Here is a 26,554-nt window from a genome sequence, read left to right as displayed (position 1 = left end):
GAGGTGTGCTCTCCTGCAGAGGGCAGTACAAACAGTGTTTTCTCACATGAGGACATGAATCTCTGCACTGTGAGGAGGAATGTACACTGCACGTGGTAGCTGCTGAATCAATTTGTATTAAAAAAAGGCTGCGCCAGAACAGAAGGAAATCCTCAAGAAAAACTTATTTGAAACACCTTCAGTAAAACCTGAGTTGAACGTTGTGATCAAGTAACAAAAGGAACACTGCAAATCATATTCTGGCAAATAAGGGACTGTTGTTAAATTAAATTGTGTTTGCAGAGATGAGAACTTGTAGTGATAGAGGACCTTTCATGGCATAAAAAAAAAATACCACCGATGACGGGAAGCTTTCTGACGAGGTTCCCATGCGTGAACAAAACAGTGGTTTGGCCTTCGAGGAGATTGCTTGATATTTTGACAAACAATATGGGGAAATGCCGAACATTGTTTTCTACTGTGGAGAAGTAAAAGTACCAGGTAGAACATAAATATCCTGCTCATAATCACTAGTATCCTGTTTGCACCCATGGGTTTACAGTTTCCACAATAAAAAAACATTGTGTACCTTAATAATGACACTAATTTAAATAAAATGCTTCGTTGCATTAGTGATTGGACGTTGAACGGCTCTGCTGTGAGTGATTATAGTAAAGTGATTAATTACACCTCCCTGGGGGACTTTATCAGGGACTGTAACAGGACGTGGTGCATTTTAAAAGCTAGTTCCTTCCAGTGCAATCAGAAGAAAACGTCACAACGCCCCATAAGAACAATATTTCAAAAACATTCATGTACACTTGTAAAACACACAATCCATGCAGTGCTTCTGGAGCCAGGAAACAACGCTTCATTGACCCCGAGGGATTCCACATACATGTACATCTTCCTGCAGGGCAAAGGTCAGCGTTTAAACTATTTTTTTTTTCCTTAACAGCATTTCCAGGGAAAGTTAAAACTAACAACATCTCGTCAAGGTGAGGCGTATATGTGGATGTTACAAAAGAAGAAATTAAGTCAGTCCACTCAGGACGGCTCAACATCCTTCCAGTTGTGGTGTAGGTGTACTAAAAAGCTGTTCATCTTAAGGGTGAGCATTTCCGTTTCCTCTAGTGCCTCATTCCAGGTTTAGTAGATCTAAATACGTGTGAGAAGAAACAACATCCAGGAACGTCTTTGCTGTTCTTTCAATCCATAATAAAGGGGAGAAATGAAAAACAATCAAGCCAAAACTAAATGCTGATTTGTCATCAGCCGTCTCTCCGTGTGGGCTTGTGATGAAGTTTCATTTGTTTCACTGTGATCTGTCCGGCACGATCTTGGGCTTGGACTCTCCGTTCTGTTTGTCGTTGGACTTCTGGGACAGTTGAGTGGACGCGGTGACCGCCGTCACCACGGCTTTTAAGCTGCGTTTTCTCTTCTGGACGTTCTGCTCCGGGTGGAAGATGATGACGTAGACTTTGGGGATGTAGAGCATGCCCAGGGACACGGTGGCGCTCAGGCTCATGGACACGGTCAGGGTGGTGGTCTGGATGAACATCTGCAAACAGAGACGCGGCAGATCAGAAAGATCTTTACACACACACACTTGTGGTCACAGTTACTGAACAAATTATCAATTCATTCCTGCTACTTTCTTAGGGATCTTTAAAGGAACAGTGTGTAGTATGTCAGGGGATCTATTAACAAAAATGGAATATATTATTCATAACTATGTTCTCATTAGTGTATAATCACCTGAAACTAAGAATCGTTGTGTTTTCGTTAGCTTAGAAAGCTTAGAATGAACCCTTCATGTCTACATAGGGAGTGGGTCTTCTTCACAGAGTCTGCCATGTTGCACCGCCATGTTTCTACAGTAGCCCAGAACGGACAAACCAAACACTGGCTCTAGAGAGAGAGCTTTTATGCGTTATCTGAAGGCCACCATCGTTCTCTGATACACTTTTGAAACTGCGGTAATGTGAGCTGCAGAGCGCAAAACTGTGGTACCGCCAGCCGCCGTCTGACTTCTGTTGCTCCTACAGTAGTGTTATTATGGTAAAGGCCTTTGCACGCCAAGTCTGTATTTTTCATCCGAAATTATCGCACGTTTAAAAATAAATAGCACCTCATGTTGTATCAATCAAGTTTACACACCGACTCCGAAACGTTCGTCCATCCTTTAAGTTTTCTGAACAGATTTGATGTTCTACATTTTTTCGCACCCACCAAAAGCCAAAAGAGGGTTGTTTGACCACTCAGAGCCACCGTCCATGCAAAAGTCATCATCCAAAATGGCATGATGAACATTTATTTAGTCTCCCGGCACAAAGCACTTTACGATAAAGAAATAAAAGGACGCAGAGATGCAAAATTTAAAGACAGATTGTGGCAGGACAACTTAGAATCGAGGATGGTCGCAAAACGAAGGATGTAGAAAGATTAAACTGTAGTGATTGTGCTCTAGGCAGCTAAACGATAGCTTCTTGCTAATATCATTCATTCATTAGCCCTGTTTGGGACTAGCGCTATCCATAGCACCCACGTAATTAACTCAGTTTTGTCTCCTATTGTGAAATTTTGCAACGAATACAATAATAAAACGCATGGGACTCAGTGTGCAAAGTTTCTGTGTGTAACGTTCATTATCGGATGATGGATTAAAAAAACACATACGAAAAATACAGACTTGGTGTGCATAGACCGAAAGAATGGCCTCTGAGGCGAACGGCGTTACCACGGTTTTGCACTCGGCAGCTCACGGTACCGCAGTTGGTTGCAATCTGCAACCTCACCGCTAGATGCCGCCAAATCCTACACACTGAACCTTTAAGTATCCGTCTGTGTGCAGTTAATAATTGATTATTTCATCTTGTACAGGTTCAAGAAAATACACAATGTCATCTCATAGGTTGTCACACTACAGTCTTTACAATTTTCCTCAAAAAGCGCAGCAGGCAGTGTCTTTCCCCTGATAAATGATTTATGGCCCGGTGTATGTAGTCAGGAAAAGAGGCTCTATTTATGGGCTTTGACCAACGTCTACTCCTCGCTGCTCTTCCTCTTGATGCAAATCCAACAATAATAATGACAAGTAACTTCTCCTGAGATCCTCCTCCAATGAATTATGAACTCATTATTCAGGAAAACTGTACGAGTCATAAATAAATCAGGACATATGTGCCATAAATAAGATATAGTTGTGCCATCAATAAGTCATAAATAGTACACTATCCTCAGCAGCAGCAACAGCAGAACGTTCATGTCGTCTCCCAGGCTGTTGTCCATACTGTAAGGTTTCTTTTATCATCTCTGTCGTGCTTTTCATCGGTGACCTCTCCACTTGTAAAAGGAGCTGTGGTGATTGTATTCATGTGCGTGGCCCGAGGCGAACACTGGCTCAGGGATAGTGAGTGGTTGTTCCACATGTAAATACAGACATCAAGCAGGTAAATCACCTCCTGCTACACGACATGATGGGGAGGATAACCGCCTCTATTTTCACGAGCCAGACAAAAGTTAGCGTCTATATTTAGCTCTTTTTCTAAGTGATGATTAATTGAATCGGATGGCTGGATTGGTCTACGAGGGGTCCCTGCCGTCCCTCAGCTCATCTGACCTCCTTTCCTTTCCCTCCCTCCCCTTTTTCTTAATTCACTTCATTTCCATTCGAAGGAGGTGAAAAGACTTTGAAAGCACCTCGGGCTTTAATTGTTTCAGCCTGACTGACTCATAATACAGCTCTCTATTAGTCAAAGCGTATCTCTGATTTTCAAATATTCCCCCAACAGCGTGGCACTTTGTGACGGCAGAAATAGCCCACAAGCTAAATTAAAGTCTGCGTACAGTGGAGGCAGGATGTCCTGTGAGTACAGCAGGAAGCAAATGTGATATGACAGGCAACAAACTCAGATTTCACTTTGAACATCTGAGGGATTAATTTACGCTCTTAACTATTAGTGCGTGCCACTGTGTATTGCATGATTTTGATTTGAATTTTGATTTAAACTACTGCCGTTAATATTTAGGATCCACCGAAAAGAGCCTCAGGGAAAACTGAATTTCCCCAAGAGGGATTAATAAAGTACCTCTTCTTATTATTATTATTAAATGACTGTAACAAAATGAATGCACCGTTATTAATTTGATATTTAACGACGAATTTGTACGACGAAATGAGGAACTAAACTTTACAAAAGAATCTATTAACCGATCAATTAATAGATTATACCATAAAGCAAATAATTACAATAGACAGAATGAATGAGAATTCATTTCTACCATCTTTAAAGGTGTTTGGGCAGTCACATGTGGTAACACTGCCAACACATTCAGGGGATGAGAGTAATTGTTTTATTCAACAGCAGAAAATCACATCAGTTTTGGCACAACGAGGCCTCAGAGTGAACTATAAACGATCAATCAAGAACCAACTGGTGAATCCAAATGAAAACGGAGAAAAGATTACCTTCTTTTTAAAAACAGCGCTGCAAAACTTTTCCTGGTTGCAGCCTCTCAAATGTGAATATTTGCTGCTCTTTATTTTATATGATAATTCACAGAATATCTTTGCATTTTGAACTCCTGGAGGGATAAAATGAGTCATTTAAAAACAACATCTTAGGTGTCTGGGAAATTGTGATGGCCGTTTTTCACTATTCTCTGACATTTTATAGATAAATCGATAAATTGGTAAAATAATCTGCAAATTAATTGATAATTTATTTATTTGGGTAGAAACGTATTTTAAAGTAAAAGTAGTAATAATATCACACCAATAGAAATACTCCATTACAAGTAGAAGTCCTGCATTCATGATTTTACTGAAGTATAGACGTACAAAAGTGTTACCGTGAAAATAAACGTGAAGTATCGAACATAAAAGTATTTATTAGTGAGAGTGTTATTATTAACACAGGCCTATATTATATGTTATTATATATGGCAGTGTTGTAGTACTCAAGTCTTCAGTCTTCGTCTCAAGACCACTTTCTGAAGGTCTCGTTGTGGCGGTACTGAGTTCCCCAGACTTTAGTTGTTCAGTCAGAACTGAAAAACAGTTCCCATCCACATAATAATATAAAATAAAATGCCTTCTTAATAATAATAATGAACAAATGCCTCTTCAATAATGAACAAATGCCTCTATATTAACAAACAATTAAGGAAACTGAAATATTGGTTTGTGTTTTTCCTTTTACCCTCCTTTAAAGTTTTCCCAAATAAAATACACTAAAAGAAATGGGTATAAAGGGTTTCATTGAAAATCAACAAATGAATAGAATACAAAAATACAGCCTACAGGCGTTAGGCTATTGTAAGGCAAGCCAGATCGTTGCACAAATAGTACCTAAACGTCCCAGTGCAGGTAACCCAATTGGTTGGCACTTAACTTGTTTCCCCAACTAGGAGTCAACACTCTCAACAAACAAAACACAAAGATCACAGAATCCCAAAAGGGCCCAAAACAGTCCAGAGTTTCTGATAAAGCTGATAACACATGTTGCATTAAGTGAAGGAGAGATCAGAATGACACTGGGTGTGCAGTTTCCCTCCTCTTTTAAGCCCTACAGAAAGGGCGTCGTTACACCCTGATTGGCCAAGAGGGGAATGCACCAAGCTGCTCTCAACTATCATTTAAGAGCCAGTCCCCACACCCTGCGCAACAGGTGAACTGAATAACCCTCTAATCACTCAGCAACTCAACCAAAAAAACACCAGGGAAAAGGGAAACAACAGCAAGCACCAGAGAATTGGCAGCTGCCACATCGTCTCGGAATCAACCACATTTTTACTCGGTCTTGTCTCAGACAAAGAGGACTCTAAGAGGATTTTATTTCAAGACCATTCAAGACCACAACTGCGGGGATATCTCTAAATGTCTTTTTATTGTCTGATTTATTTGTTAACATCATTACTGAGATTGCCCAGAAAACAAAGGAAATTCCTACATAAAATTCACCTCCACAAAGCCTTTTGATTATTTTATTGAGACTTTTTTCCCGGTACACTTCTACATACTCACGTATATACAGCAAGAAGAGAAATCTTCATTTGTTTTCTGTGGTTTCTTTTATGGGAATGTTTTGAGGAGTGCCTATGGTTTGCATGTTCCACATCTTATCTAAGTGTGTCATGCAGTCTGGGACTCACACTGGTTTTGGTCTTGACTTGGTCTCAATCCCTCGAAGCCTTGTTCTTGTCTCGGTCTCGATACACTCTGGTTTTCGTCATGAGTTGGTCTCAGTTTAGGTGGTCTTGACTACAACACTGTATTATGGGATGATTCTTACTGATGCATTCATGTGTAAGCATCATTTTATGGTTTAGCTGGGTGAGGTGGAAATAATTTATCTACTTATATACTGTTGAGTAGTTCAGTCTGTAAATACGTCATATTTTAGAAGTTGATAATTATGCAAAATCTTAATACATTTTATTTAGTGGCGCCTTTCTGGACACCCAAGGACACCTTACAAGAATCAATTAAAACATTGACAGATAAGAAATCAAAATCTTGATCTTCTAGTCATTTCCCTCTGAAATGTAGTGGAGTAGAAGTATAAAGCAGCATAAAGTTAAAGTACTCAAGTACAGTACAAGTACCTTCAATCCCAGGAGAAGTGACCTATGAAAACGTTAAATTGCCCACCTTCTCCGTAGACTGCGCCGTGCCGAAGAAGATCGGTACGAAGGCCAGCCAGATGATGCAGGTGGTGTACATGGTGAAGCCGATGGGTTTGGCCTCGTTGAAGGTCTCAGGAACTCCTCTGCTCTTGATGGCGTACACGGTGCAGGTGATCATCAGCACGATACTGTAGCTCAGACACAGGATGAGGGACAGGTCGGACATGTCACACTTGAGGACGCCGCGGGCGAACTCTGGGTTTGGAGGCTTCTGCTCCTCGTAGTCGATGATGGTGTGGGGGGGCATCACACCAAACCAGATGAACACACCGAGGCACTGCAGAGAGGAAGGAGTGTTAGTCGGAGAGCTACAGAGGATCTATAGGTGATAAGCGTGAAAGAAGCGTCATCATGCATACCTGCACTCCGATGAGGATAAAGGTGATAATCAGCTGAGAGCCGGGACTGATGAACTTCGGGGGCGTGACCGACTTCTTGCCCTGTTCGAAGATGCGGTAGATCCGGTTGGTCTTGGTGAGCATGGCGGAGTAGCTGATGGACATACCGAGCCCCAGCAGCAGCCTGCGGAAGGCGCACACGGCTACGCTGGGCTCAGCTATCATGAGAAAGGTGATGAAGTAGATGAGGAAGATGCCCGTCAGCAACACGTAGCTGAGCTCTCTGCCGGAGGCCCGAACGATGGGTGTGTCGTTGAAGCGGATGAAGGTGGCGATGCATCCGAGGGTGGCCAGGCTGCCCAGGATGGCCAGGAAGACGGGGATGATGGCCCAGGGAGAGCTCCACTCCAGCTTGATGATGGGCGTGTCCCGGCAGCCCGTGCGGTTCCTTAAGGGCCTCATGTCGAAGGGGCACATGTCGCAGGAAAACTCGTCCAGCAGGTACTGGTAGCCATCGCAGAGCTCGCAGTGCCAGCAGCAGGGGACGCCCTTCACCATCTTCTTCCTCTCTCCAGACTCGCACGGGAAACTGCACACCGACTCGGGGATCTTACGGTCACCACCTGACCACTGCATCTCCTCCGACTATGGTGGATGTACAAACACACAAACATTGTCTTACTATACTTGACATATAGTAAGAAAGAACTTGCTACCATTAAGCCGGGCAGACACTGTTCAGATTTAGCACGATTTTAGACACAAATTTGTCGTCCCCAACTAATCTTAGAATCGGGCAGACCTTCTGCAGCTCGATTGTCATTTCATGTGCAGTTTGAGGTTTGAGGGGGGTTACGATGGCAGATTAACTGCCTGAAAGATCAACAATTGGATTTTCTGGCAGGTGAGATATTTTGGTATTTTGTGTCTCCACATTTTTAATTTTTTCGTAATACTTTCCATTCATAGTAGAATTGCTGCCTTTCTACAACATTGTTGAGGATGCTGTCGTCTTGTTTGACTAAACTTTATTGCAATTGTCAATGGATAAAACCAGTGTACAACCTCCAGGTCTGTTATGTGAAGCCAATGCTGAAGCGCCTTAAACCTGCATTCTTTCTAACAGCCAGCAGGGGGCGACTCCTCTGGTTGCAAAAAGAAGTCTGATTGTATAGAAGTCTATGAGAAAATGAGCCTACTTCTCACTTGATTTATTACCTCAGTAAACATTGTAAACATGAGTTTATGGTCTCTATCACTAGTTTCAAGTCTTCTTCAATACAGCATGATGTTCATTTAGTAAATTATGGTCCCATTTAGAGTCAAATAGACCATAAAGCAGGGGATGCTTTAGGGCGTGGCTACCTTGTGATTGACAGGTCGCTACCACGGCGTTGTCCGGTCTGGGAGTTGTCCGTTTTTTCATCTTAGATCTTTAACCCTTTCATAGTGTGTCTTCAGTTCAGGTAAGTTAATCAGAACATTTTGGTCACCTAATAATGTCTTGATTGGTTCGGACCCCTCGTGTCACTTCTGGTTGCAAAAAACCAAGATGGCGAAGGCCAAAATTCCGAACTCGAGGCTTCAAAATGGCAGTCAACAAACCAATAGGTGACGTCACGATGACTACGTCTACTTCTTATATATACAGTCTATGGTCTGACCGTGCAGAAAGGCTGTTAAAATGTGTAGTGTGAGTTAACACAACGTAATATTAAGATTAAGACGCACAGTGTCTGCTCAGTTATAGACCTTTTCAAACTTGACAACAGAAACATTCTAAATGGGTCTCTTTGTATTTCCTGTTCCAATTGTTGTTGATGCCGTTAGCTGACAGAAAGCAAACTTGAGCCAAAGCTGTTGCCCCTAGCAACAGAATGGCAATGAAAATCTGTCTATAATAGTGGAACCGCAATCTAAGAGAAGACGGGACATGACACATTGATGAATTCATTATGAATAGTTCAACATGTTGGGAATATTTCTTTCTTGCCAAGAGTTAGATGAGAAGATCAATACCACTGTCATATCTGTATGCTAACTATGTAGCTAGAGCCAGCAGCTGGTTATCTTAGCTTAGCATAAAGACTGGAAACATGGAAACCGCTAGCCTGGTTAATTCCAAGGCCTATAGAAGGAGGCTGGGTCATGGGCGGACATGGATCTTGGGGTGTGGGGTATGACGCATGCACAGTGTAACTGAAGCTGCGGTTGTGCGTTGCGATTGGCTCAATTTCGGCGAGGGCAGACCACATTTTACTGCACATGTGTTATACCCCCGAAGATATGACGTGTTGATGACGCGTGACCCAGCCTCCTTCAATAGGCCTTGGTTAATTCCAGGAAGTTACTTCCTGGCCAGTAAACCGTCTGGCACATAACCCTCTGTAAAACCACAATGTGACGTTTTAACACTTTGGTTTTTCTATGGTTTAAACCAACAAAATATAACGTGTTTGTTAGTGAGCTTTAGAGGTGCTGGCAGGCAGATTTTGTTACCTTTGGGCAGAGCCAGACTAGCTGTTTTCCCTAGTTTCCCATCTTCTAAGCTAACTGGCTGCTGGCTCTAGCCCACAGACATGATAGTGGTATTGTAATATTAGATTTATTTTTGTAAAGATTTATTTTATACAGTATACATATTGTATTCTGCTCCTTAAGTTAGATCTGGAACTATATAATATGGCGCACCTTACTTGCTTGTAAGGTGAGTGATGATTAAGATTGGCGGCGTGATATGAAGTAAGAAGTGATGTGCCACCTTTTGGTTATCGGTGTTCAATTGTCCTAGGCTGGAGTTGAGTCATTAAAGTGGATCCTGTTGCATGGACAAAGCTCTCCCCATGGTCTTGCTTTACCCACAGCTCTACAGTAGTTTAATTAAGTAACAAGTAAGTTTATAAAGCGTTAAGGCAACGAGAAGCCTGCCCTACAGTATTAATCTTCTCAAAATGTCACATTTTTAATAGGAGTTAAAGTTGTACATTAAAAGGACTAAAAACACATATTTACATTGAGGCGAAGGTGGTTTGTCCACTGGCCGATAACCTTGTACCCGGGGTTGCTGACATTAGACAGCTGGTACTGGAAGATGTCGTAACGACCGGGAGCGTCTCCATTCTCATTGAACATCACTCCAGTTCCTGCGCTGCCTGTTTGATGGAGACAAGGGTTTTAATGACCTTTGAGCTGCATTTAAAAAGCAAAGAAGTGAGTCAAAGGGGAGGAGGAAGCTCTCTAAGCAGGACACATCCGTCCACATCTTTAGTTGGCGGAGAAAACACCCACACGCTGTTGAATACAGCTTCTGTTTGCTTCCTTCAGACTTGTGCAATCATGTGAAAGCTGAGTGCTCTTTAGTGAAGGCTCTCGTCCACGCGTACAGTCTTTCAGTGCACTCTGCTCAGTTGCCCTAACGTGATTGAATGTTCCTCTCAGGTCCCTGCAGGCGCTCAATCAGAAAGTCTTCCATACAAGCCAAGGTCATCCAGCAAGAGGAAGAGCAGTAAATAGGATGCTCTCATAGAACGCTTCTTTTTTTCTCTTTATCCAAACTGTGACTTTTTCATGAAAGACGAGGATGAAAAGCTGGAGCGTTGTGTATAGGGAAGAGCGAGGAGGCAGCCCGCAGGGAGGGGACGTGCTTTTGAAGAAATGCGCTGTGTACTGTAGCTAGGTACATTAGTAGAAACATCTCAAGGCTTCTGACTCCAAGCTGACCTCTCTTCTACTGTTTTCTTTTCTAAATGTGTTTCCTTTCAAACCTTCTTCAGTGACGGGGAAAAGCAACATTTTTGACAGCATAAATCTCAAATCTTTTTCGAATCTAAATCATCACACATTGCTTGAGAAAGGAGAGAAAACACATTGAGATTGAAGGTCAAAAGCTCACCATTGAAGCTGACAGAGCGAATGTATTGGAGCAGATCTCGTCCCTCCACAGGGTCCATCTTCTCGCAGACGCCCATAAAGCCGGGACACAGGTCCAGGTGCATGCTGTGTAGGGCGTGGGCCATGGCGTACACAGCATCAATCACAAACTGCACCTTGCCCTCCTGTTCGTACTGAGAGTGTTGACTGATTCTTTCTTCGCCTGATGGACGACAAAAGTGTTAAACTAGAATTACCACCTTGTGGTTGTATTATAAAAATAATGATAATAATCTTTATTGTCAACAAATGTGGAAATTTGCCTTCGGCTTCACAGGTTGGTTAAATCACATCATAGTAAATCACAATACAAACAATAAATAGCACAACACGCACAGTACAGATAGCAATAACGGACATGGTCCCTGTGTGAATGGTGTTTATGAATTTAGTAAAGTTATTGCATTTGGAATTAAACACTTTTTGTAAATGTTCTTAGTTGCTGCGGCGGATCTATAGCGTCTTCCTGTGGGCAGTTTTATAAATGTATTAAAAAGAGGTTGAACAGGATCAGGCACATTTTGTCAGGCTTTTTGTTTCACCTCTGTATTATATATACAACCCAGTTGTTTCTGCTCTTTTCTCTGCCAACCAGTCAATTTGCAGTTTACATCCATGTCTGTCCAAAATGTCATCACTTCATGATTTCATCCTGTTTGACATTTGCGTGAAATTGGCACAATTAGCGTATGAATTCTTGAGTTGTGGCCAAAAACGTGTTTTGTGAGGTCACAGTGACCTTGACCATTGCCCACAAAAATCGAATCAGTTCATCCTCGAGTCCAAGCAAAGAACGTTTATTGATAAGAAGTGAAAGTCAATTGTTCGTTCCATTGGAACGCACCGCCCAGCAGCAGAGCTACGCATCCGCCACTTTGGACTGAAGGTAGGACTGAAAAACGTCCGCCTACAAAGTGCCGTAGAAAAGTAAAACTAAATTATTTCTATTCTATCATAATTGTAATGTCTCTATCAAAATGGCCTGTGTTGAACAATAATATATTATAAATATGCATGCTATTATAACTATTTACTTACTTACTTATTTATTTATTAGACCTTTTTGCTCGGCGGCTTCCCAGAGGAACATAAATTGTAATTTTGCAAATTTCCCCACTGTGGGAATAATAAAGGAATATCTTATCTTATCTTAAAGTCACCGATGGACATAAATGGAAAATCCAGCACAGATTTTGAGAGCAATATCAAACTTTGTCAGGTCAAGGACAGACCATGGATGTATAAGAGGTTGTGTCCTGTGCTTTTGCCCTGCGTGTTAGTTTAAATTTTCATGTCATGCAACTAGCACTACTAGCTACTGGCCGATAGCCGGTTGTTTGGGAACAGAGACGTTTATACATCCACCACGGTACAGGCTTACAGCATACAGCCCCATTGGTGTATTATAAGATAACAAAAGTGAAGAATTACAGCCAATATATCCATTATTACAGCCGCATAAAGCAGCGCTGCAACAGCGCCATCTAGCGGGTGTTGTTAAAAAAAGCATCAGAGTTTTGTCTCTTTGCTTCTACACTCTTTGGTCCAAGCAGATGTTTGTGCCAAATTTGAAGACATTCCCTCCAGGTGTTCCAGAGATATTGGGCTCACGAGAATGGACGGACGGAAAACCCCAAAACATAATGTCTCCGGTCGCGGCTGTCACTGGTGCGGAGACATACAAAATAATGAAAGGGACTTCCCTGTACGTTAAACTGCAGCCTGCTTACCTGTACATTTTCTTCTACCAAGTTCATACTTTATGCCCGGGCGGGTCAGTTTGCACTTGAAGTCGTCCTCCCAGAATTCTGCAAACCAGATGTTTCTCCTGTTGTTTTCTAGAGATCTTGAAGTGAAGTACTGGTCGAACCCTGAATCATTTCACAAACCAGACTTAATGTTTAATGTTTCATGAATGATGAAAAGCATGCTTTAAAACCACAGCGATTGATATCAGTAAACCAATAATCATATTGTGTTGAAATGAAAAAAAAATCTAATTTTTCGTACATTGAAATATGGTTATGACTCATTTTTTAGTGACAGGGTGGTGATATCGCCAGCAGACTTATCAAACATCATTAATTTCCTTTATTTGTTGCATTGATATTAGACTCATCTATCACTGTCAAATATTCTCAGTGCATCCAGCTGGTTAGAGTTAGATGTAATATTTTGATTTAATAAATTTGCCTTACCATCAATAGAAGCTCTTTTGGGCAGGATGGTGACAGCGCCCTCAGCCACATCCTCCTGGTCTTCAATGGGGGAGCTTTTGGCCCCCCAACTGTCGGAGCCAACAAACAGGAAGTGGCCTGTCAGGTTGGCCTTTTTGGCAGACTCCAACACCCGTCTGAAAGAGAACAGATCACACATCATTACACACTTTCTACTTTGTCACTCTGCTGTTTTATCCTCTGGCTGATTTCCTTTCAGTAATATGACGTGCATGCAGAGCTTGACTCACTTGATGTCGTCCTCGTTGGCAAAGATGATGACCCCGCGAGCATTAGAGGTCTCCATCAGTCTCTTGATGATCTTCTCGAACTCTCCTGGTCTGGGCTCTCTGGGGATCTTTATGGACTGTCCAATACACAGCCCTCCTGTGTCAGAGATATGAGAAATGCATTGGCATTGCTGTACATCACTGTTTTCTCCCCTCAATGCACGGTCAAATAATTATATATATATAGCCTATAATAAAACTAATGATTAATATCATGAAAACCTTAAAAAGTTCATTTTAGATCACAAAAAGGACATAGCATTGATATTACATAAACTTAGTTATTCACATTTCCCTTCCCATCATTGTTAGTTTCTACTACTAGATGAAGAGCGTCAGATGTAGCTACTATTTAGAGAAGGAAATATGTGTTAATATTCTGTGAACCAGATATAATATAATTTTAATTACATTGAGTAATAACAATAAATAATATGAGACTAAAAGTCACGATAGCAGCTTTGAGACTTCAGCGTCAGCATGTTATACAAGCGATGACAATGCTGACATGCTAATGTTTAGCGAGCATGTTTAATGTTGACTATATTCATCATCTTTAGGACGCTTTCACAAGCCATAGTCCATTTAGCTAGACCGAATAAGAGTGAAATTGACACTTTTGGTTCATTTTCTATTTAGTCTGGTTCGGTTTCACAATGCACAAATTAATGCGGACCAAAAAAAATAAATAAATGTTGCTTGTATGTCGTCCCAAGAGCTGCCACTTGTATGCAGGGAATCGCGGCTTTTGAAGTATTGCTGTCAAAGTTTTTTTTTTCACTTTGACTCGCCACAATCTACTGTGCGCACGAATCCCTTCTCCTCCAGTTTATCTCGAATTAATTTAAAAACGTCACTGTTTTCGTAGACTTTATTTATCATATTCTCTATGTTCTCTTCGGCCCAGATTTCAAGCAAACATCGGACTTCTGCAAAAGTCCAGGGCAAACCTCTCCCACTCATGTTAACCTTTCATTTATCTGTTGGTGCCTTCAAATGAAACTTGTGTTTACAACATGGGAAGTCACGATACACACAATATGTTTGGCATTCAAGTGGTTAAATCGTGAGAACACCAGCGGCAATATTAACATTACTGAGGCTAACAATTTAGCAAGCTAGCAAGTGGGGAACATAATGCAGTAAATGCAAAGGTATAATGACAGAGGAAAAAGATGGGGCCGTTGGGAATATCAACATCTTCCTCTAACATATTATACAAAATTATGAAGAAAAACAATAAACGACTAAAATTACAATATATTAACTTATTATGCACCGAAAAATTAACTTCCTTGGCCTCCGACATTTCTGTCAACAAACACGTCACAACTCGTGAACACTGAGCTTTCAGGAACTTTCCACTTGCGAGGTTGTGAACACCACAAGAGGAGGGCGTTCATATGGACTGTTCTCATGAATACGGTGAACACGGTGAACACAGTGAACACGGTGAACACGACCCCATTTGAAGGCACCAACATCTCAACAAATGCCCGCACACGACGGACCGGTTGCTTTGGTCCTCACCAGAGTGCATTTACTGCCTTCACAACGGGGCTTTTTCCACAGAAGACATTTTGACTTGTCACAGTAGGAACAACACAGCTGTAAATTATAAAATTAACGATGGCTGAATTCCATTTAGCTGCTTTGGTTTCGGGGTCCTGGTATCGTGCATGCTGGCTCACTGTCACTCTCACAGTGGAACACTTGAATAGAACGGAGCCATCGTTAGTGTTATTAGTAACACCTGAGCTTTTCCTACTATGACAAGTCAAAATGTCTGCTGTGAGAAAGACCTACTGCACAAACCATTAACATGAGGCTTACCAAATGTCATAGCAATTAATTGAAGAGTAGATAATTATAATAGGCGTAATAATAATAATAATAATAGAGGCATATTACTCAAACCCACAAATGTGAACCTCATGGTGGCACTAGGGGAAAGGTCAGGGGATCACCAGAAACATTAGGCTTCATCCTCTTGGGACCACGAATGTCTGTACAGAACTGAATGTCAATCCATCCGGTAGTTGTAGAGATATTTGAGTCTGGTCCAAAGTGGTGGCCCAACTGCGGTCAGCATGCTGTTACAGCAGCGGACTGTCCAGCGTTGTCAATTATTGATGTGCAGCGTGTGTGTGATACTATAATGATATGAAATCTGAACCCTAGTAACATCATTTGAGCTTTTAAACCCATGAGAGGCGCTGACTTCTGTTTGCCCTGCTACTTCTTGTGTATTAAAGGATTTTTGTTTCCTATTTTAGTCTTTTAATGAGTGCGCTTGATAAATGAGTAATCCCGTATTGTCACAGCGGTGAATTCATAATACAGCCAGACAGACACACAACCTGCTTCTCTGGATATCTGGAGGAAAGCGTCCACGCCGCTCTCTCCGTAGTTGCCCTCAGAGGCCAGCGTGGAGACGTAGTTCCAGCCCATGGCCTTGACTATGTCCACCATCGCCTGTGCCTGGTAGGAGTCGGGAGGCACCACGCGGGAGAAGAACTCGTAGCGGCTGTTGTCGCTCAGCTCCGGGGCGGTGGAGGCGTAGCTGATCTGGGGGATCTGTGAGACACAGGGATGGGTCAGCGATGACGAAAGGGTCAGGTCAAGGGGAAAACATGAGCAGCACAATCAGGCCAATATTATGTGATACAAAAAGATTAAAAAAAAAAGAATGACTAGGAGACGCAGTGAACCATAATCAGAGGATGATGCACCACTTACTCACAGACAAAACCTTAGCGGTGTCTAGATGGAGGCCTTAATACTAACAACTCGTAGTGCATTAAAATCCCCAAATTGGACTATCATAGAGAGCAATCATCTCTTGAACAGCCTGTGTTCTCAGTAATTCTCAGAACTTCACGGTGCGGTCTGGATATAAACAACGTCACAGTGAGATACAGATGGTAGCAACCACATCTGTAAAAGCATTTGTTTGGGGAAAAAAAAAAAAAGGATGAGAAGATTAATTTACTGGTGTGCTACTTCTTTAATGACACAGTTTTATGTCGACAGTCTCAACCCTGACCCTGCTAATGCTGGTCCGCCAGCGTGGCTTAACGCTGGGCCCCTCTGGAGGGGACGAGCAGAGAAAGGTAGACACAAGGGGTAGTGAAGGAGAGAGGAGAGCGAGAGAACCATTTCACAGATTATCTGGAAGGATTATAGGGGTTTTAGTCAAATTACGTTAAGCACAGAGGGAGAGACAGAGATCAAGAGACTAGAAAAAAAGGTTAGCATTTCTCAGCTGTAAGCCATACAATATATTTAATTCTGATGGCCACATGCAGCTTCAACTTGCTGCTGCTGTGTGTTAACCCTTTCAAGCTTGAATTTACTGGTCAGCATTCACTTTACAAACCACATCTTCAACCAGATGTGAACTTTCTCCAAAAAACAAACTTGTTTTTGATGAGTTCTTCAAGTGTCCAGAGGAGAATGAGTCAGTGTCAGCAAGGTGATTCAATTGTTTGCATACATATTTGTAACGAACAAGACGAACCGTAGTAATCCTCTCCAAATTAATCCCATCGTAGAAGCATCTGCACCAATTCACTCTCTAAAATCAATGAGCCGTATCAGTAACACAAGTATCCACTTACAGTCCCGTCCTGCTGAAATCTTCTCGCTATCAGTAAATGATTGAAACAGTCCCAGTCAGATATTCCAGGATATGAGCCAAGGAAATATGACGGTGGTTTTACTTACTGACTTCACGGTCTGATTAAACTTTACTAAATGCTAAACAGAAGTGTGTGCAGGTGCAAGATAAAGATGTTATGACAAGCATGGACTTTTTAAGTGGGGTGTTAGAGAATGATTAAATGTTTATTCAAATTATAAAATGTGCACTTAAAGGTCCGGGGAAATTCATTAGATGGATTCAAATGTTTCTCTTTTGTAAATTATTATCACTTTGCAACAGATTTATTGAGGTTTGAGAAAATTAATTTTAACTGAGCAGTCTGCAGTTGCAGAGTATAACGTTGAAATATTGGATGATACTAAATAAATTGCATCTATTATTATTCAGTGGGTTTATTTTCCATTTTATGTTATGCATTCTATTTCATCTTATTTCTATCTTAATTTATCTTTTATAATGTGTTTCTTGATGCTTTTAATGTTTTATGTAAAGCGCTTTGAATTGCCTTGTTGCTGAACTGTGCTAGATAAATAAACTTGCCTTGCCTACAAATAATAATTATTTTATTATGTTAATATATAGATTTTTTATAGATAAATTGTGTTGTCAACAAATCCTCAAATTTAAAAATGCTGTTTATCGACTGAACATATCAGCCCTAAATGGTAGGGGGTGTAAGAAAACATACACTTGAATATTGCGATATTATGATTTGTGATACTGTATAGATTCTCAAAAACACACTACCAATTTTTAGTTACATGCCAAGATTCGTGGCAGACAGTGGCTCAGATTGCACAAAAAGTAGTGCTGTGATGTTCAATATTACAGTGACTGTGATGGATGCAAATGCATCTTTTTACTCAGATTTTATGCATTTGATGGTGTGTTCTTCATACTATGACAGTTCCTCAAATTAGATTAAAAAAATCGCAATATATCACAATATATTGAATTGTTACCCCTGTATCATGATACATATCATATTGCTAGATTCTTGCCAATACACAGACCTAGTAAATGGGGATTTCTTAAAGGTGCTGCTGTTATTTAAGAAACTGAACTGTTGAGTAAAATACAAAACTGATATGATACACACTTAAAGGTCTTATTGATAACATTTTTATGTAGACAAATATTCTTTTTAAAAAAAAAAAAAAAAAAAAAACCCACATCCACCGATAAGTATGGCTTTTCCTGAAAAAAAAGATGATTGTGAATTAATCATTTAAAAAATGTTGGCGGGTCCAAAATGAATGTTTTGTTTACTTTCCACTTCTAACAACGCTTGTGAGCCAAATGTAAAAAGACGTTGGTATCAGGTGGTATCTCTGTGTCGTCAGTTAGTGTGGAAAAACGGATAAATGACTGAGATTGACGGTCAGTGCCTGACAACGACTTGTTGTGAAGTAAATGCAATGGAACGGTGGAGGGAGAATGTGACATCTAGTGGCTGAATGTTATCAATGTTGTCAATAGCACCTTTAAGTATTATTGATATTCAGTGGATTTTATTTTCCGTCTTATTTCATGCATTCTATATATGTATCTCATTTTTATTTTTTATCTTACTTTATCTTTTATAATGTGTTTCTCGATGCTTTTAATGTTTTATGTAAAGCACTTCCAATACCAATTACCTCATTGCTTTTTGTATACTCCTGTTTGAATTAAATACTTGACAAATGAAAAAGAAAAAGCATTTAATTAAGAACTTTAGTGAAGAATGAACATAACTATTTCAAATTAAATTATAGAGAAAAAAAACTAATAACTAACAAATACAAAGTAGTCAGATTAAAACAATAGTTTGATTTAACTACACTGGGGTATTACAATAAGCAGAATTATTATCAAGTCAGATTTTCTGAGAAATTTGAATTTAGACGATGTAATTGTGTATCACGATATTTCGATATATGATTTCATCACAGTACGATTCCATTGAAAACACGATAAAATAACACATATTTAATTATCAGCTCTACCTTCACCTACAGTTTTCACTTGTAAATATAGGCAACTTGTAAATGTTGTTTTATGTTGCCTTGTAAATATGCAACATAAAACAGCATGTGTGGTGGATGCTGCAGAATCTCCTGCTCCGGCTATAAGAGCAGATGTTCAACGTATAGCGATCATCAGTCTATAGAAGTATCCGCGGCGTGGAGAGCAGCACATATGGACAGTAGGAGGAAACATACCATTTAGATAAATCTACTCCACGGCGTCCGGGCTAAAAAGTTGCTGTTATCCTAGAACCAATGTCATCCCGCTGCCCTGATGCTCTATTTTCAGCCCGGGGTCCTGAGCTCCTGAGAGGGGCTTAGTGGAGGGTGGGATCTATAATTCTGTAGTTAACATCTGCCCTGTATGCAAGCTGCACATCCTTGGCTCTCATATCAACATCCTCAATATAAAGAAAGCCCAAACAAATACAAATTTCTTTTTTTTTTCATGTAAAACAAATTTAGCCAATTTAAACCCAGACTATTTTTAGACATTTCTAGATTTCTGGCAGACTATGTCAGTAAGTCGATGAGAACATGACATAATGTGGGATTTACACAGACTCAATGTCCCATCATCGCTATAAGCAGTGTAATCAATTATCAGAGGTCAATCGTCTGTAAAATAAATAAATAAAAACTACAATGAACACATAACACGGATTAGCCTGCGGAGGCCGCCCATGATAATGGATTCACAATCCTGTGAAGAGACTCAAATTATTCACCGTTTTAAACGACAAAAATCACATCAGGTGAAATATGTGCTGCAATAAGGAGATATGTGTAATATTATCAATCAAAATATCCAGTGAGAAGATGTTATTAGATGTGAGGAGTATTCTTAATTAGGTTTATAAAATCCATAAGCGAACTGCAATTAAACCTCGCCGTGTTCATGCTGCAGAATGAAGATGAAATTTAATGACGGCCTCATTTATCATCTAAGAGTGGATAAAATGATTAAATGAATCAGACCGCTGTGTGCTCCTGTACAGCTTAACTAGATCAGCTGTGAGCTAATTCAACAGTACAAGCATGAACAAGTAAGTTCATTAAAATCAGCCAGTTTGAGCCATAAGTCTACATCAAAAGCAAAATTGTGTTCAGACCACAGAAATAGAATACATTATATATATATATATAATGTATTCTATTTCTATGGTTCAGGCACATGGGAAGTCTTCTTTCTGAGTAGAGTTGTTCTGATACCGATACCAACATCCGAAATGCGTCCGATACCGCCCAAAATTTGGGACCGGGTATCGGTGAGTACGCCAGTCTGCGCACCGATTCCATAATTTATTTACCCAGAAAAAAATCAACTTGTTGACCGGAAATCAATTCTTCTTCTTCGCTGCTCCAAAACAGTCGCCTTCACTGTGCTGTCGCCCTGGATGCATCATGGCTACCACTGGCAACGACTGTCCACTATCCATACATGGTCAGAAGTAAACAGCTGTTTAATAGTAATAATAACTATAAATTTGTTTTAATCACGTAGTATCGGTTCGGTATCGGCCGATACCGCAAGTTCAGGTATCAGAATCGGTATTGGAACATCTCTATTTCTGAGCACAGATTGTCACTACAAGATGTTCAAAACTAAACATACAAGAAAAATTGGGATGTTTTCCTGATGGTTACACACTTTTTGGCACAGTCCCCTCTTAGTTTGAAGGTCATTGACTAACTTTTTTGGCTTAAAAAAACGCAATGCTACTCGTGACCCCTAATCACTTATTTCATGTAAAGTGTTTTTGAGGCCTGAAGTACTGAAAGTTTCCAAAAAAAAAATTTTTTCAGCCAGAAACTGAATAGATCAACAGGAAACACAGGGAGACAGAGGTCATAATTAAATAATGTTGCAGTTATGTGGTACACGTCTTAACCACTCAACCAACAGGACGCCTCAAGTATCCAGCAATTAAAAGACCAAAATAAAAAATAAGAGGAAAAAACATAACTTTTTAAATTGTTCCTATTCCTTTAAAGGAAAAGTGTAACATTTCGGGGGATCTGTTTGCAGAAATGGAATATAATATTCATAACTATGTTTTCATTCATGTTTAATCACCTGAAATTAAGAATCGTTGTGTTTTCGTTAGCTAAGAATGAGCCCTTCATATCTACATAGGGAACGGGTCCTCTTCATTGAGTACGCCATGTTTCTACAGTAGCCCAGAACGGACAAACCAAACACTGGCTCTAGAAAGAGCCTTTCATGGTTTTACGTTACCTGAAGGCCACCGTAGTTCTCTGACATGCAGTAATATGAGCCGCAGAGTGCAAAACGTATTACTTATTATGGTAAGGATGGCCTTTGAGCGAGGCAAACGGCGTTACCACGGTTTTGCACTCGGCGGCTCACGTTACAGTCTTGGAAAGGGAGGAGTGAGCTGAGGGGTACTCAGTTGGTTGCAATCTGCAACCACACAACTAGATGTCATCAAATCCTACATACTGCACCTTTAATCATCTTTGGACCCCTCAGATGTGAATTTTAAAGATAAATCAGTCAAAGTTTTCACCTGGATTCATCCCGTCAGCTTACTCACTGAAAAGAGGAATTGTCCTAAATATTTCACCCTTTCAGTGTTTAATGGAGAGAAATGATGAAAACTCACCGCGAACAATCGGAGCACGTTGGCCACCATGATGGACACGGAGCTTCCGGACGCCCCGATCACCCCGGCCACCCTCTCCGGTTTCGGGATGATGGGCGGCTCTCCGTTTGAGCAGCGCACGTCCGAGGTGTCCTTCTGGATGAGGGCCTGGACGAAGGTGAGCGACTGCTCCAGGGCGTAGGTGTCTCTGGAGCAGGTGTCCAGGATCCGGGCCCCCAGGGTGATGTTAGGCAGCAGGTCCGGGTCGCTGTTGATCTGGTCCAAGGCGTACAGCATGGCCTCCATTCGATGGATCCCCTTCTCTCTCTTGATGTCCCCGCAGGCCATGCCGGCGGGGCCCCGAGAGTGAACGGGGAACAGCCCACCCAGGGTGAGGTCGCCCTCGATTTTGATGGACTGGGGCTGGGTGCCCTGCTGGGCCCAGGAGCCCGGGCTGATACCCACCAGCAGCGCCCACAGCAGCTGGAGCCATGTTTGGTATCTGGAAGGTGAAATGGGCCAGCAGCACCGATGGGATGAGCGGGCCTCTGATGTCATGATGATGACCAGCAGAAGTACTGACAGCGCCAGGCCACTTCCTCTACCTTTGACACCTGAGGGCAGTGAGAGACGTCCGGTTATCACCTCAGCATCACGACAGGATGGAGAATGTATTCTTTCTCTCTACCATTTACCTTCTTGGTTCTTTATGTCTCCAACACATGTTTAGTCTGTCACATCAGTGAAGCTATGTGACTGTGGAATATTTAAATACAATACGCATGTTTTAATGGTTTAATGGTAATTTTGTGTGGTTTCGTGTCCTTGTTTTTGTAGTTTTTCAGAGGAGACCCCCTGGTGAACAGGGTAAACTAATAGATATCACCATGAAACTTCCCCAGTTGATTACTTACATTAAGGCCATTATTTTTGATATTACAAGTTTCTTAAAATGCATGCTTAAATATGCAAATGAGGCATTATCTTATCAAATGTGTGCTAAAATGCATACATTTCCAGAACAGAAATCTGAACATTGGATAAAGCAAGATTGAAAATTCTTGTTTTATTTTGTTGACTTATTAGAGTCAAAGGATTTTACAGAGGGAATTTTAAATATCTGTTTTTATCACTCCATATATCAGAAAATACTGTCGGCAGCCATAAAAAAGAATTTCTCCATGTTTTTTGGAATAAAATGTTGTATAAATCAGGCTATGAATGATATATGAACAAACCCCTCGGTAGAAACCTTCAGAATATAGATAGGAATGAAACTGGGAAGTTTAGTGTATGGAAGTGGAGATTTCTGGCTCAGAGTCTGACAGAAACTTTTTTTTTTAAAGCGGCCTTTAAAGATATGGATTGTAAAATTCCCTAAATTTTACAATATACTACAGGTGAATAGGTAAAAAAATATAACTCATAGATATCACCATGAAACTTCCCCAGATGATTACTTACATTAAGATAATTGTTTTTTTGTATTACACGTTTTCTGAAATTCAATGTTTAAATATGAAATTGAGGTATTATCTAACGCTAACATTTGGTGAATTTAAGAGAAATCTGAAGACGTAAATAGACTAAATAGTAAAATTAACTCCTAAATGTGTATACTGAATGTTTTTTTTCCACTAGTGTGAAAGAAGACATGTTATGGAAGCAAAATAGCCCAAAATCAATGCATTAAAAACATTATTTGTTTTGCCTTGGGTGGTCTCGCCTTCAGTTCTTTGGTTTTTTTTAACATTGCATGTAAATACTAAAATGATCCATATCAGGTAACACAATGTATAAATATAGATAGGCCCACTAGAAGATCTGTAAAGACATTTTTTGACAGATTTTCTGTTGCAATCCTTTTCGGCGCATTAGATCAAAACTGGGACAATATAAAAAAAAAAACACTAAATATAAGCTATAAATGTAAACACCATAAAACAAGCTGTAGCTGAGGACAGGACTTTAGACAGCATGCAGGATGACACAGAGTGAATATTGGAAGCTTTTATCACAGAGAGCTGAGAGACGATGATGGAAAACACTATAAATTTTGCAAAACAGAAAACATCAACTGCACCGTCGCTGCATTTCATGCTCCAAAAGTTAGGAGCAGGTTAATTTTATCTGCGTGAGGATGATTGACAAAACACAGAGTAAACAACTGGGAAAAAAACATCCCACAGACTATAATTAAATTATTAAGAGTGTAAATATATTTAATGTTTCCAGGCAGAATTTAGACAAAAGAAAATATTTATTATAGGGCAATTTAAATTTTAGTATTAAATCCAAATGTCTAATATGAGTTAAACCTAAATGACAACAGTTTGCATGCTCTTTCAAATTGCAATATATACTTAAACTCATATTTATGATGCCAAATCTCTCTATTTTGCTGTACTCCGCTTGTCAAGTCAGATTCCTGGAAATGAGAAAATTCTCAAAATAAGAGCATTAAGTGAATCTGGATAAATCACACAACAGTTGCAGACATAAAATACCGTCACATGCAACCTGCAAGTAGAGACATTTATTTATTTTTATTTGTTTAACCTTTATTTAACCAGGCAAGTCAATTAAGATCTCATTCTTATTTACAATGGTGGCCCGGCAGAAAGGCAAAGCCTCTTCAGGGATGGGGGTAAGGTGGGATAAAAATAAATATGAAATTCAAGTAAAGACACTTCGTCTTACCTGCCCATTCTTCATTGACCGGTCCTGATGATTTTATCCATCACACAAGCTCTTCCAAACAGGCCTCCATCCATGGTCCGAAATGGGATTATAATATCTAGAGGCAAGGCTCTCCTCTCCTCACCAAAATAAATCCTCTATCATCTCAGAGAGCCGCTGTGCACTCTCAAAAAAATAGGCAGAACAATACTGAAAAAACAATAGTCTAAAAGAGAAGAAGTTGTGATTTATAAAGACTGAATGAAAACACAGAGTTGTGAGGGTGCAGTATCATGGCAGAATCAGAGAAAAGTGGAGGAAAAGAGCAACATTACAGCAGTGAGATTCTACAAATCACTGCCAAATCCCTTAAAAGCTCTCTCTCTCTCTCTCTCTCTCTCTCTCTCTCTCTCTCTTTCCTCTTTGTGCATCTCTGTCCAGGCACTCCCCCCCCCACTCTCTCTCTCTCTCTGTGTTGAACTCTCTCCTTGCTCGTTCTCTCAGTGCACTAATGGCCACAGATTGGGATTATCATGCAGGCGTCTGTGAAGAAAGCACTAGGTGGACTGGCCCACTTCTTTTTTTTTTTCATACAGCTGAACCAAATGCAGGAAACCCCCACCCTTCCCCTTCCCCTCCCCTCCCCACCCCACCCCCCCAGCATGATGGAGCTCACTTTGAGAGATTAGATGAGCAGCGATTTGATTCACACACACACACACACACACACAGTAACATGCCACTACACACACTCTCTCCTCACACACCTGTCAACAGGAGAACAATGGTAGAGACTATCAGAACAGAAAAATACATTTCTGCACCACAGAATGCAGCTGGATTAGATTTATTATTGATTTGAGTTGATGCTCAGGGAAAAGCAGCCCCCCAGATCAGTTTGCAGCTCATCATCTGTCAATTAGATGCTTGAGCAGAGTATCACTACTGCCGCCTACTGTTACAATAAAGATGCATCAAGTACTGAGACTCCCATCGCGTGGTAGTGATTTGCCAACAATTCAATCAAGAGAACGAACTGAACCGAATCACTTCCTGAAACGATTCATTCATTTCTCTAATTGAATCTTGTCAATTATGCTCTTGATTGAATATTTGTTTTTTGCACTACAGTTAGCTATTTATTTTGTTTTTGATCGCACATTTAAGTTCATATTTTCTTCTTGATTTCATTTTTAAATGTACAGTATTGTTAATCATTTCTATTTGTATTAAATTTTGTCAATAATGCCCTTGATTGAATATTTTTTTTTGAACTTCAGTTGTAGTCCATATTTATTTTCTTTTGCTCTAGGGCTGTCAATCGATTAAAATATTTAATCGCGATTAATCACATATTTTTTATCTGTTCAAGATGTTAAAGGGAGATTTGTCAAGTATTTAATACTCTTATCAACATGGGAGTAGACACATATGCTTGCTTTATGCAAATGTATGTATATATTTATTATTGGAAAGACTCGTGGGTACTCATAGAACCCATTTACATTCACACATATCTTGAGGTCAGAGGTCAAGGGACCCCTTTGAAAATGGCCATGATAGTTTTTCCTCGCCAAAATTTAGTGTAAGTTTGGAGCGTTATTTAACCTCCTTCACGACAAGCTAGTATGACATGATTGGTACCAATTGATTCTTTAGGTTTTCTAGTTGTATATGTTGCCAGCATCTTCATTCTAGCTTTAAAACGCTATGACCTAAAAATCACAAGTTGCGTTAATGCGCTAAATAAATTTGAGAATTTGCGTTAATGCATTAACTTTGACAGCCCTAATCTGCACTGTTATTTATATTTCCTGCTTTTATCATTTCTTGTTTTCATTTCAGTATAATAAATATTTAAAAACCTGACATTTAGTTTCATTCATCTTTTATTTGCAAACGGTATTTTTATCCAACTAAGTTCTACGTTCTCAGTTCACTAGTTAGCGACCTGAACTGAACATTCAGTCGTGTTTCAGGTTAGTGAGTGGGACTACGTGCGGTGCAGTCAGAGCTCCGGTCAACCACTGAACGATTCGGTGAACGAATCTTTCGAACAGATCTTTTTGCTGAACTGATTCTAGTGATTCAGCACACTGAAAAGATCTACTTTGCACATCACTATTGTGTGATGTAATAAGGCACACAATACA

The 26,554-nt window shown here is 40.3% G+C and overlaps 1 protein-coding gene and 1 long non-coding RNA gene across 2 annotated transcripts; one reads left to right on the top strand and one right to left on the bottom strand.

Moving 5' to 3' along the window:
- Positions 1–89: 89 nt before the first annotated feature.
- LOC119496170 (metabotropic glutamate receptor 6-like) lies at positions 90–24,864 on the bottom strand. The gene is made up of 11 exons (XM_037783292.1): positions 24,423–24,864; positions 21,744–22,336; positions 15,804–16,020; positions 13,405–13,540; positions 13,136–13,290; positions 12,668–12,808; positions 10,900–11,100; positions 10,020–10,159; positions 7,029–7,652; positions 6,635–6,946; positions 90–1,540 (listed from the first exon to the last, which is right to left on the bottom strand). The coding sequence occupies exons 2-11, from the start codon at positions 22,278–22,280 to the stop codon at positions 1,295–1,297; spliced, it is 2,709 nt and encodes a 902-aa protein (XP_037639220.1). The 5' UTR covers positions 22,281–22,336; positions 24,423–24,864; the 3' UTR covers positions 90–1,294.
- On the top strand, positions 1,782–21,445 carry LOC119496189. Its single transcript, XR_005208663.1, has 3 exons — positions 1,782–2,040; positions 3,177–3,181; positions 21,432–21,445. It is a non-coding gene; the product is annotated as an uncharacterized LOC119496189 (long non-coding RNA).
- Positions 24,865–26,554: the final 1,690 nt, after the last annotated feature.

Source organism: Sebastes umbrosus, chromosome 1 (assembly GCF_015220745.1).
Source record: "Sebastes umbrosus isolate fSebUmb1 chromosome 1, fSebUmb1.pri, whole genome shotgun sequence".
In the NCBI taxonomy this organism is placed as follows: domain Eukaryota; kingdom Metazoa; phylum Chordata; class Actinopteri; order Perciformes; family Sebastidae; genus Sebastes; species Sebastes umbrosus.
Note: the sequence above shows the minus strand (reverse complement) of the source record. Positions and strands in the feature narration are given on the sequence as shown.

Bases quoted from the DNA above. Each gene is read 5' to 3' on its own strand.
- LOC119496170 (XM_037783292.1), bottom strand. From the start codon at position 22,280: ATGACATCAGAGGCCCGCTCATCCCATCGGTGCTGCTGGCCCATTTCA. The intron at 12,809-13,135 runs GTAAGGCAAATT...GAAATGATTCAG, and splicing joins CAAAAGAGCTTCTATTGATG to GGTTCGACCAGTACTTCACT. The intron at 11,101-12,667 runs GTAAGCAGGCTG...GTCGTCCATCAG, and splicing joins TGGTAGAAGAAAATGTACAG to GCGAAGAAAGAATCAGTCAA.